At 30.6% G+C, this 12,108-nt stretch overlaps 2 protein-coding genes across 2 annotated transcripts; one reads left to right on the forward strand and one right to left on the reverse strand.

Annotated features, from left to right (window-relative positions):
• Positions 1-976: 976 nt before the first annotated feature.
• Positions 977-4,690, forward strand: Iswi (nucleosome-remodeling ATPase imitation SWI). The gene has a single exon (XM_017902166.1). The coding sequence runs from the start codon at positions 1,129-1,131 to the stop codon at positions 4,156-4,158; it is 3,030 nt and encodes a 1,009-aa protein (XP_017757655.1). The 5' UTR covers positions 977-1,128; the 3' UTR covers positions 4,159-4,690.
• A 3,678-nt stretch (positions 4,691-8,368) lies between these two features.
• LOC108548225 (CUE domain-containing protein 2) lies at positions 8,369-11,374 on the reverse strand. The gene is made up of 5 exons (XM_017901098.1): positions 11,244-11,374; positions 10,240-10,329; positions 9,796-10,132; positions 9,523-9,696; positions 8,369-8,712 (listed from the first exon to the last, which is right to left on the reverse strand). The coding sequence occupies exons 2-5, from the start codon at positions 10,326-10,328 to the stop codon at positions 8,452-8,454; spliced, it is 861 nt and encodes a 286-aa protein (XP_017756587.1). The 5' UTR covers position 10,329; positions 11,244-11,374; the 3' UTR covers positions 8,369-8,451.
• Between the last annotated feature and the right edge of the window lie 734 nt (positions 11,375-12,108).

Raw genomic sequence — 12,108 nt, forward strand, 5'->3', positions numbered from 1 at the left:
TTTTTAAATTTCAACAAATATTCGTATATTATAGACACCACCTTTGGAAACAAACGAGTCGAAATTCTTAAAAATAAGTACTACGTGTACGAAGCGAACTAAGATTGAGTATTGTAGTATACCATGTCAAGAGCGCTGTTTGTTGCTATTTCGCGGGATTTCGTTGTCTAGGAAACGATATCGATGAAAAGTGATCCATTTTTAGTAAGAATTGCAGACTGACAGATTTGCATTCTACTTTACATACTCAATGATACGTTTTGAAAAAACTGGTCGATAACACTGTCCAACAAATTTCATCTTTTTTTCTAATTCTGTTTTCTATGTTTTTCCCAATTTATATGGAAACTTAGAGTAATTAGGGTCTTTTGAAATGAAGAATGTTTAGTATTGCGGAAGTAGAATGTTAAAATTTAGTATACCGATTCGAATTTCCTTTTATAAGACACTGATATAATGTAAGTAGCTTTGGCTTTATGTTAGATAGGAGTATCTTTGATACAGAAGGTTAGGGCATTCATCGTGAGGCTCTTAATTACCTATCTATTGTAAATTTTCAAAGTTCCTTTTGAACTCTTGTCATTTTTCGGAAATTTGATAGCAAAATTGTTTCTTTTTTTTCTTTCTTTTCTTAAACCGTTATGTGTTAGCTCCATTGCACTTGATATGCATAGTTACGGCACTGTCGAAGCTAGAGAATATAAAAACAAAAATAGAAGCATTTACAAATATACATCATACAATAATTATGACTAATTATCAATTATTAGAAAAAATATAGAAAATGATTTTAAGCATTTTGCAACGATACCTTTATCCAGAAACAAAAGCCGTTTATGTTACCGACAGAATTCTATTTGCATATAATATTCCTTTGAAATACGTTCAAATATTCCCTCAACTAACCGACACAGTCAACAGATGCTTATAGATGGCGTTAACTACGTTTTGGAGGGATAACGCGATGCAAGATGGCGGCGATTGATGTTATGCGTTCGTGAACGTCACGGCGAAGACCGGGTCTCGTACACGAATAATCGTGGTTAAATCAAACACTCAGTTGCATATATATAAATATAATTGAAATTCTACACATAAATATAAAAGGTATATAAAAAGATAACCAAAATGTCAAAACCAGACGAAAATGCAGACACAGGGGACACAGGAGATAATTCGAATGGATCTTCGGCTGAGACCACGTCGTCCCGAGGTGGAGACTTCGAAACAAAACTCGAGACTGATCGTAGTAAACGATTTGATTATTTACTAAAACAGACTGAAATATTCTCCCATTTTATGACAAACAATCAGAAGGACAAGGCCGGAAGTCCGTTAAAGATCAAAGCTGGCAGGCCCAGGAAACAGCCGGAAAATCAAGTGAAAACCGATTCCGGTGATCATAGGCATCGTAAAACAGAACAAGAGGAAGATGAGGAATTATTAGCAGAAAGTAATGCTAGCGTTGCACCAACAACGCGTTTCGAATCATCACCACATTACATCAAATCCGGTGAGTTACGTGATTATCAAATACGAGGTTTAAATTGGATGATATCACTGTACGAGCATGGTATCAATGGTATCTTGGCGGACGAGATGGGTCTTGGTAAGACTTTACAAACTATTTCATTGCTGGGATACATGAAACACTTCAGAAACATTCCTGGTCCACACATAGTCATTGTCCCAAAATCTACATTAGCTAATTGGATGAACGAGTTCAAGAAATGGTGTCCAACTTTACGAGCAGTTTGTCTCATAGGAGATGCAGAAACCCGAAACACATTTATTAGAGAAGTAATGATGCCTGGCGAATGGGATGTTTGTGTAACATCCTATGAAATGGTGATAAAAGAGAAATCAGTGTTTAAAAAGTTTAACTGGCGTTATATGGTAATTGACGAAGCACATAGAATAAAAAATGAAAAATCAAAATTGTCAGAAATTTTGAGAGAGTTTAAAACAGCCAATCGTCTTCTATTAACAGGAACACCTTTACAAAACAATCTTCATGAATTATGGTCCTTGCTCAATTTTTTGTTACCAGACGTGTTTAATAGTTCAGATGATTTTGATTCTTGGTTTAATACTAATAGTTTCTTAGGTGATAATTCCTTAGTTGAAAGATTACATGCTGTTCTTCGACCATTCCTTTTGAGACGTTTGAAATCTGAGGTAGAAAAAGGACTTAAACCTAAGAAAGAAATTAAGGTATATATTGGACTCAGTAAAATGCAAAGAGAATGGTATACCAAGGTACTTATGAAAGACATAGATATAGTCAATGGTGCTGGAAAAATTGAAAAAATGAGGCTGCAGAACATTTTAATGCAACTACGTAAGTGTTGTAACCATCCATATTTGTTTGATGGTGCAGAACCTGGACCGCCTTATACGACTGATGAGCATCTTGTTTATAATTGTGGTAAAATGGTGATATTAGATAAATTATTACCGAAATTACAACAACAAGAATCCCGAGTTCTTATATTTAGTCAAATGACTAGAATGTTAGATATCTTAGAAGATTACTGCCATTGGAGAGGTTTTCAATATTGTCGTTTAGATGGTAACACAGCACATGAGGATAGGCAGCGTCAAATTAATGAATATAATGCACCAGAAAGTGAAAAATTTATTTTCATGTTGTCGACTCGTGCGGGTGGTTTAGGTATTAATTTAGCAACGGCAGACGTAGTTATTATTTACGACTCTGATTGGAATCCACAGATGGATCTACAGGCGATGGATCGAGCTCATCGCATAGGTCAACAAAAACAAGTTCGTGTGTTCAGATTCATTACTGAAAACACAGTAGAAGAGAAAATAGTAGAACGTGCAGAAGTTAAATTACGTTTAGATAAGTTAGTTATTCAACAAGGACGATTGGTAGACGCAAAGCAAACAGCATTGAATAAAGATGAAATGTTGAATATGATCAGACACGGTGCAAACGAAGTATTTGCATCGAAAGATAGCGCTATCACAGATGAGGATATAGATACTATTCTTCAAAAAGGTGAAGCTAAAACCGAAGAGATGAAACAGAAATTGGAAAGTTTAGGTGAATCATCACTGCGTAACTTTACCGTAGATGCACCTACAGATTCTGTTTATCAATTCGAAGGAGAGGATTATCGCGAAAAACAAAAGATTCTTGGAATTGGAAACTGGATAGAACCACCAAAACGTGAACGTAAAGCCAATTATGCGGTTGATGCTTATTTCAGAGAAGCTCTCAGAGTATCGGAGCCAAAAGCCCCAAAAGCACCTAGACCGCCAAAACAACCAATCGTCCAGGACTTCCAGTTCTTTCCGCCACGATTATTCGAGTTACTTGATCAAGAAATATACTACTTCCGACAAACAGTGGGGTATAAAGTTCCAAAAAATCCAGAACTTGGTTCAGATGCTGCCAGAATTCAGAAAGAAGAACAGCGTAAGATAGACGAAGCTCAACCATTGACCGATGAAGAGGTTGTAGAAAAAGAAAAATTGCTTACTCAAGGTTTCACAAACTGGACCAAAAGGGATTTCAATCAATTTATAAAAGCTAATGAAAAATATGGTAGGGATGATATTGAAAATATAGCCAAGGAAGTAGAAGGTAAAACTCCTGAAGAAGTCATGGAATATTCGGCTGTTTTTTGGGAACGTTGTCATGAATTACAAGATATAGACAGGGTAATGGCACAGATTGAACGTGGAGAAGCAAAAATACAGAGACGAGCCGGTATCAAGAAAGCCTTAGATGCCAAAATGGCAAGGTACCGTGCTCCCTTTCATCAATTAAGGATAGCGTACGGTACGAATAAAGGTAAGAATTACACAGAAGAGGAAGACCGATTCCTTGTGTGTATGTTACATAAGCTTGGCTTTGACAAAGAGAATGTATACGAAGAGCTTCGTGCCACGGTCAGATCGGCACCACAATTCCGCTTTGACTGGTTTGTAAAATCACGCACGGCCTTGGAACTCCAACGACGATGCAATACATTGATCACATTAATCGAACGTGAAAATCAGGAATTAGAGGAACGAGAACGACAGGAAAGGAGAAAGAAAGGTGGTAATATTGGCGCAAAACCTGCGTCTAAGCGGAAACAAGAAAATCTACCTGCGCCGCAAGACAAACCGCGAAAGAAGAAGAAATAAACAATAAAGGAACAAAGATATGTTTCCGATTGTTATTTCAAAGAGCATGAACTTGACCGTAATATAACAATCGTTCCATCGTTCATTCTTTTCCCAACATCGACGATTTATCATTGTTCAAATTTAAGGGGACCTGTAAACGTCGCAACATCGCCTTTCTCATTTCCTGCGATCTACATTTCAATATGAATACATTCGACTCGCGTTTTTTTAATGATAATCAATAGAGCTTAGGAATTATACAAAAATATTAATTAACTATAAGAAAAAAGCATATTTATTAATATCAACGAACGCATAAATGGATCGACAGCGGTATTCGAAAATGATTTCGCAGGTAACCTCAAAATGATAGCTTTTTATATTTATATATATATCGGATAACCTGTTTCAATTTGCTGTCTCATAAACATCAAAGTAATCCTTGTTCGACGTTAATAAAATTGAAGAAAAGCGAGATCTTTTTTTATACATATACTTAATTATCATGGAAACGTTACACTCGCCACCATGTATGTATTGCACACAACCACACGCGTACCTTGATTTAATTTTACATGGATAATTGTAATGAAATATTACGAGAACGATTTTATTTATTTGCTACGATTTCAAAAGGCATTGTAATTCGTTTCACGAATAAAATATCATATGCCATATCATATGAAAATCCAGTGTATAGTTGTTAATTATTAATTACCTTATGTATGATTTAAATAACGGATTAAAATGTATCCAGAGACGAAGAACGATATAAGAAAGCTGGTTTTATTTTTGTATTCCTATACAACTTAGTTATACTTATTGAACTCCAATATTATTAGTAATTCAATAAAGAAAAGGTTTAAATCACTCTACTTAGTTTTAAATCAAGTTCTAGCACATAATTATCAGTAATATAATATTGCAATATGTATACAAATAGAAAATATAATATTGCTCAATAATTTTTTAAAATAAAATCAAATAAATTACAAATAATTGTCAGTAGGCACAATATGTGCATTTGAAAATTCTTAAAATACCTAAAATTACTATTTATTTTTTAATAACATTTCCCATGCTTAATTGTCATTAATTAATTATTAGATATAATATACAAGAAATTAAAGTTTCATTATTCTTACATAAAAATTCGTCAATACGTAGAGCTAACCGATAATCAATAAAATGTGCGACAATGAAAGGCTGTTTATTTATCGAATTACTGTTCTGACTATTAATTATAAACCGTAAATTATTGATTTTATATAATTATAACAGAAAATATATTATATAAAGACTTTTATATCATATAATGATCATGATTATAACTCTAAGAATATTTTAATCAGTAATATAGTTACATTTGTTATAAATACATATCGAAATTAATGATTAAGTTCTATGGTTTATTATATTGATGATTAATTACAAAAAAAATTTCTAATTTAATATCTAACAAAGTATAAATAAAATTATTAATTAAATATTTATTTATCAATTAGCTTTCAAATGTAGTATTATTTTTAAATACTACCGACAATAATATTTCTTTCTAATCATAAAATATCATTTAAATAAAAATCATGAAGAAACAAATAAATTAATTTAAAAATTATTTCTTCTCTTTACAAAGAATACCTATAAAAAAGAAAGTGTTCGTATATATTTATAATAATTAATTATTATTTGTAATTTTGCAACAAAGATAATATATTATCGTTTAAATAATAATATAGTTTGATAGTTTAAATTATACTGTTTTTTAAGAATAAATTTACCACCACTTTTATATCAATAAAATGTTTTTAACATAACAGACTAAGTATTCGAATTAGTATTATAGTAGATAACAAAATGATCTACAGACTGTCGTTTTAGACAATTATGGACATTTATCAACAAAAATTGTTTATAAGTGCGTAGGTAAGCTTAATTTTCAATTGATCAGAATTTCACATTCATGATCAAAAATTACATATAATGGTCATACGTTGCGTTAACAGGTATACAGAAAAATTCGCATAAAACTAAAGTGCTCCACTTTATGGTAAATGCTTATCCTATTATTTTTATTTTTTTTTTTCACTTTTCTTCTTTCTTTTTTCTTTTTTTTTTAAATTCTTTTTTTAAACATTTCTTTAATGTACCATTATCTTAATCTATTACACATACTTTCGGAAATCTTATAACAATGTCGTTTCTGTCTGAGATTAATCGGCAGTAGAGTACATTTAGTTTACAGTGGATACAATATATTCATCATTTAATAATTACAATTATTAGAAATAATACGACTCCTTTGTAGTATTATATAAATCACCTATGGCAAGGGCCGGCGCAACTGCAAGTTGTTCAAGTGTATATATGTATATGTATTTCCTTTTCCTTTCTTTTTATTAAAATTATCAAATATTAAAAACAAAAAATTATACACATGTTCATTAATAGGAAGATCACGCACTTAACAGAATGCATAATAAAAGTGGTAAAAAAATTCAACGACACCGGTAACTAAATAGTGGGCCTAATAAAAATATGAAAATACAAGTTAGTATTTCCAATTAATTACACTTCTTGTATCGACAGCAGTTATGATATACGATCATCAGAATTTAGTATCTCTATGAATTCATTGTTAAATCATGCACTCTAGTATATATTATTGCAAGTATATATCACTCGACTTTATTAATATTCTAAAATTTGAATGATTATATTCTTCTACATTTTAAAGTTTGCAATAATAGCAATAACAGTAGTAATACTGGTAAATTATATGGCGCGGTAAGCAACTTTTCATCCCGCTTATATATCTAGTACATGTATATATAATATTCGTATGTACGTATATATTCATATATATGGGGTGTGTGTATGTGTGTGGACGCGCGCGCGAGTGCACGCGTGTGTGTGTATGTATATATATATATTTGTATATACTATATTTTTTCCTACCTAATACGTATACTACAATTTATTTCTCGAAATCTACAACTTGATTATAACTGTTTTGCAATAGCAAAGGATTTAATATGCTCGCAGTTGATTTCCATTACAGAAACGATATCTTCCTTTTTACAATTAATTGAAGTTTTAACGAATTCCAATTATATTATAGACAGTAATTATAACTATGCATGCTTAGAATAGTTGTTTATTTGAAATTTTTCAGTTTTTTCGAGTAAATGTGCATATAAAAATTCCTAAATTTTTTTTGTTATATATCATTTTATTTTAGTTCTTTTGCAAGAAACTGAACTCCTTGTAAAGTTATATCACTTATTATTTTATCTTTTTTATGTACTTTCCATTACATAGAGAGAGAGAGAGAGAGAGAGAGAGAGAGAGAGAGAGAGAGAGAGAGAAAGAGAGATTTTCCACTCAATTTGAGTAATGTTTTGAAATAATCAACTGAATTAATCTTATTATTAACATTATAAAATATATAATTCTAATCTATTTCGAGAAATATTTTTGCACATGTCATATACTTAATAGTAATAGTCAATGCAACAATCTGTATTTGATGAAAACATGAGACACAACATATTTAATAAATAAAATGTGCATATTATTTTACCAGTAAAGAAGCGTATGCACACGTGAAAATGCAAAGTAAAATGCGACATAGTATCGCAAGAATTGAGTTTCAAGTTTAAACAATGAGCTTACAGTGGTCACTTTTTGCTTAATAAATAAAGTTTTTAAATTACAGCACAAATCTTAAATTATAAAAAATTATTAAAAAATAATAAAATACCACAAAATTGCTTTTTGCAATTACATTATAATGATGATTTATGACTACTGTCATAAAAATTTCTCTAAATTAGAAATTAGAAATTCATTTAGTAAGAATCATCGTTTCAATAAAAAATAAAAAGCTCCAAACGTAAGTTAAATATTATACGTTAACAGGTACTTAAACTGCAATACAATAATAATAATAATAATAATAATAATAATAATAATAATATTAGCAATATATCATGAGAGAGAAATTTTCGTAAACAATACGTCATATACATGTATCCGATATAAAATGCTATGAATCTCTTGCGTCAAATCACAATAAGTATAATATCACGCATAAAAAAAAAAAATAGTTCTAAAGACGATAAAAGTAACTGAGGATGAAACAAATTCAATTGAAAAAAAGGAACAAAAAGATAGTGCTTAAGTATGTAGAAACTCAACACCCTGTCCATATTCCTTTATAAGCAAGGCAAGAGAATCTAAGTGAAAGCTTTAATTCAAAATCAGATGCCTCCAAGGGGGTGGATCAGGTGGTGGAGGCAAAGGGACTGGTTACGGTCGGCAATGACCTCTTTTTTTACCACCTTCATTGCCATCTTCTTCTTCACCACCTCTTCTCACTTCAGTGTAGCGTTCACCCTTTACGCTTACGATCTTGTTATCTAGATAACGTACTAATTTTTTTGGTTCCGTTTTCGGGGTGACTGGACGATGCTCACGTGAATCGGCGTCCTTATCAACATAACTATACCGTGCGATGATCCGTGATTTCAGTTCCTCGTCGTTCACTCTAGCCTTATTACGACCGTTTGGCTGTACAAAATAATTGCGCTATTTTATGTCATTAACTCATAATTATTGTGGGATGCTATTTTTAGAAAAACAAATCGCAAATCGGCAAATGCCGATACAGGATCTTATTTTAGAAAAACAAATCGAAAATCGACTAATACCGATACGGAAGGTTATTTTTAGAAACAAGCTGGCTGAACTGCGTGGTGTTTGCGGGGGGCGAAACGCAGGTCAGCGGAATCGTATCCTCACAGGGGGCGAATGGCGAATCGGCAAGGTGATGTAATTTTCACGAGGACAAATCACTAATCGGCTGAATCACATCAGCCACTTAGCGATTGATAAAAGTACGTCATCAAATACGGCAAGGGACATAAAAATAGGGCCCTTTGCGACACAGGAAAAGTTTTGAATTGAGAAGCCTTGAAGAATCCTTAGAAATATAGTTTGTGACTGGCACGGACGTGAGTTGTTTGATATCGGAGAGAGACAAAAAGAAGCGTGTTTTCCGCGTGTTAAAGGTACGTTACTCTAATATTATTTTCTTGCGTTTACTCAGTTTTCGCGTTTGGTGTGCGCTTTACGTCTTAAATCATTCGCGCAGACTGATTATATTTCGATGAAAAGAGGGAATACATACACATTATTTCTAAAAGCTGAAGACAAAATAAAACCTGTTCTTGGCATCCTACATTATTTTCCTACTATGAAAATACACGTACATGTACATATATGTTAATGAAGATCAGTAATATAATTTTTAAACACCAAATAAAAAGTATATTACATAAAATGTTATAATTAAAAAAATATTTGAAATTTTTTACTTACTGTTAGAAAAGTAAGGTTACTAACAATACTCTGTCCTGCCTCTTGTCTATGAAGTACAAGTTGTGCTGCTTTCGCTATGTCACCACCAGCAACTGCCAAGCAATGCCTAGCTTCTGCTGCACTTACTGCTGGAAACATTTCTTGCAAAAGTGCTACTTGGTGCCAAGATGATTCCTAATAAGAAAGATACATTGATATTTTAAAATTTATATTATATATTTATCAGAAACCAAACTTTTTATGCAATTAGAAAAACAGATAAAAAGAAATTACTTCTGAGAAATATTCTCCACTAGAATCACTTCCAGCATCACTTGTTTCTGAGAGATGATGAACTCTTATTCTCTGGGTATCAGGAGGTAATAAAGCTGTTAAACTAACGTGACTCAGAGGATCCTGAGGTTGACAATTTTCATTCTCTTTACTTTCTTGCCGTAACTTACTTTCAGTATCTAACAACCATTTAGATACTGCTTCTTTCTCAATAGTAGAAAACTCAGGAAGGCAAGCAGAAACCATTTCACATAATTCATCAACATCCAAGTTTTCCTCAAGTGCACTTTCTTCTACCATACTTACCACATAACTCAGGACAATATCGTCTATTAAACTAAAAAAAATATCTTTATAAATTTCAAAAACAAATTAAACATATAGATTCTATATATAGATATTTCTTTTAAATTATAAACAAAGAAATCTTTCAATTTTTATTACCTTAATTGGGCAGTGGGTACTTCTTTTCTCACAAAGTTAAATAAAGACTTTTTTACCAATTCTTCCTTTTCATCCATTGTACGATTCATCCTAAAAAATCAAGACAAAATAACTTATTAGTATATATCTATTATATTAATATAATAATCAGCTATTGTTAAAAGATTTATGTACATCTAATTTAATATTATTTATAAACTTTATTTCATACAAATTTGTGTTTCTTGAAATAACTAATATTTTGATAACAATGATTTTTGATAACATAACATTATTTTGTTTGATTACAATGAAATTTTCATTCAATAATTTCACTAAAATAATTTAACAGTTATCTTTATAAAAATGCTGGTAATAATGTCAAAATATTGCTATTGTCAAACAAAATCATTTATTAGAGATAAAACAGTTTCATTCTAAAAAGATTTATATAGTGAAAAAAATATTTTTAAAAAATGCCAATATAAGAATATATTACAAAAAAATTATACAGAAAATAATTGTAATAATATATTAAATGAAAATTCAGGAATTATAAAATTGTAATATGGACTTGCCAATGTCAAGTTTAATTTATTACGCACTATATAAATTGCGTTATATTTAAGCTTGACATTATGTTCTGTAGTATCAAAATTTGGGTTTAGAAGCTTCATAATCGCAATGGAACGATTAGCTTCTAGTTAGGTTAAGAGAAATAAGGTAAAACCGATAATGCACAATTTGAAACGAAATTTCATTCAAAAAAGAATTTTTTGTTAATGTTCCTATTTAACATGAAATAAAAATAGAATCATTTTCCTTAATGCATTGGAAAACAGAAATTAAATAAAAAAAAAGGTTCATTACGAAAAATAAAAAAGGGACGAGAAGCAATTGACAGAAAGGTGGTAGCAGCGCCGGTCACATCGAGCTCTTAACATTTCCGTTCATCTGCGACGATCAGAGGATTCCATAAAATAACATTAACATATTTTAGGGTGAAAATAAGCACGAGTACGAACCTGACGTTATTCTGATGTTCAAAGTCTCCGGATCGTTTTTGAGGCTGAAAACTGATAAAAATTTCGTATACAAACAACGTTCCTCGATTTGACAATTCGGCAAGGGGAGGGATAGAGATAACGTGGCGCCATCACGGTCTGCGACCCACTTCGGGATCAAATCAGCAATCCCAGAGTTATAAATTTAATATTGAAACAATTCGAAGAAAATAATTATTGTATGATATAAGATAATTTTAGTTGTTTACAATTCATAAAAAAAATATATTTTTTTATGTAAATATTACAAAATGTATTAGATTACTGTAAACAAAGAAAATAATTTATATTGGCGTATTAATATTGATATTGTAACCCCATTACTTAGATAAATATTAATTTATATTTAATAGAAATAATTTTATGAATAAATAAAATGGGATCAATGTTTTTTTAAATTTTATTATTATGATGCAATTTTTTATATGAGATATGCATAAATAAATGTCTAAATATTGTTTAAATAAAACAAAAGTTCGAAAATGGACTTGAATAATTAAAAGTATATTATTATATAATTATTTATCTATTAATAATATTAATAGAATTATATTATATTTTCAGTAATGAAACTTAAACAAAAGGTTTTAATATGTATTAAAAGAAATATATCAATATAAAATCGATATATTTAGAAAAGACTAATATTACACCCCTACAAATTTTATTGATAGAATTTTAATATTTGTAATATGTATAGGTTACTTAATAATAAGACATATCTTTAAGGAAAATTCAAATTATGTACTGTATTAAATTAAAAATTTTCGAATTAAGTAACTTACAAATAAAATTGGAATATTCTGTTTTAAAAATATCATACTAT

The sequence above is a fragment of the Eufriesea mexicana genome, unplaced genomic scaffold (genome assembly GCF_001483705.2).
Source record: "Eufriesea mexicana isolate 0111107269 unplaced genomic scaffold, ASM148370v2 scaffold4744748252, whole genome shotgun sequence".
NCBI lineage: Eukaryota > Metazoa > Arthropoda > Insecta > Hymenoptera > Apidae > Eufriesea > Eufriesea mexicana.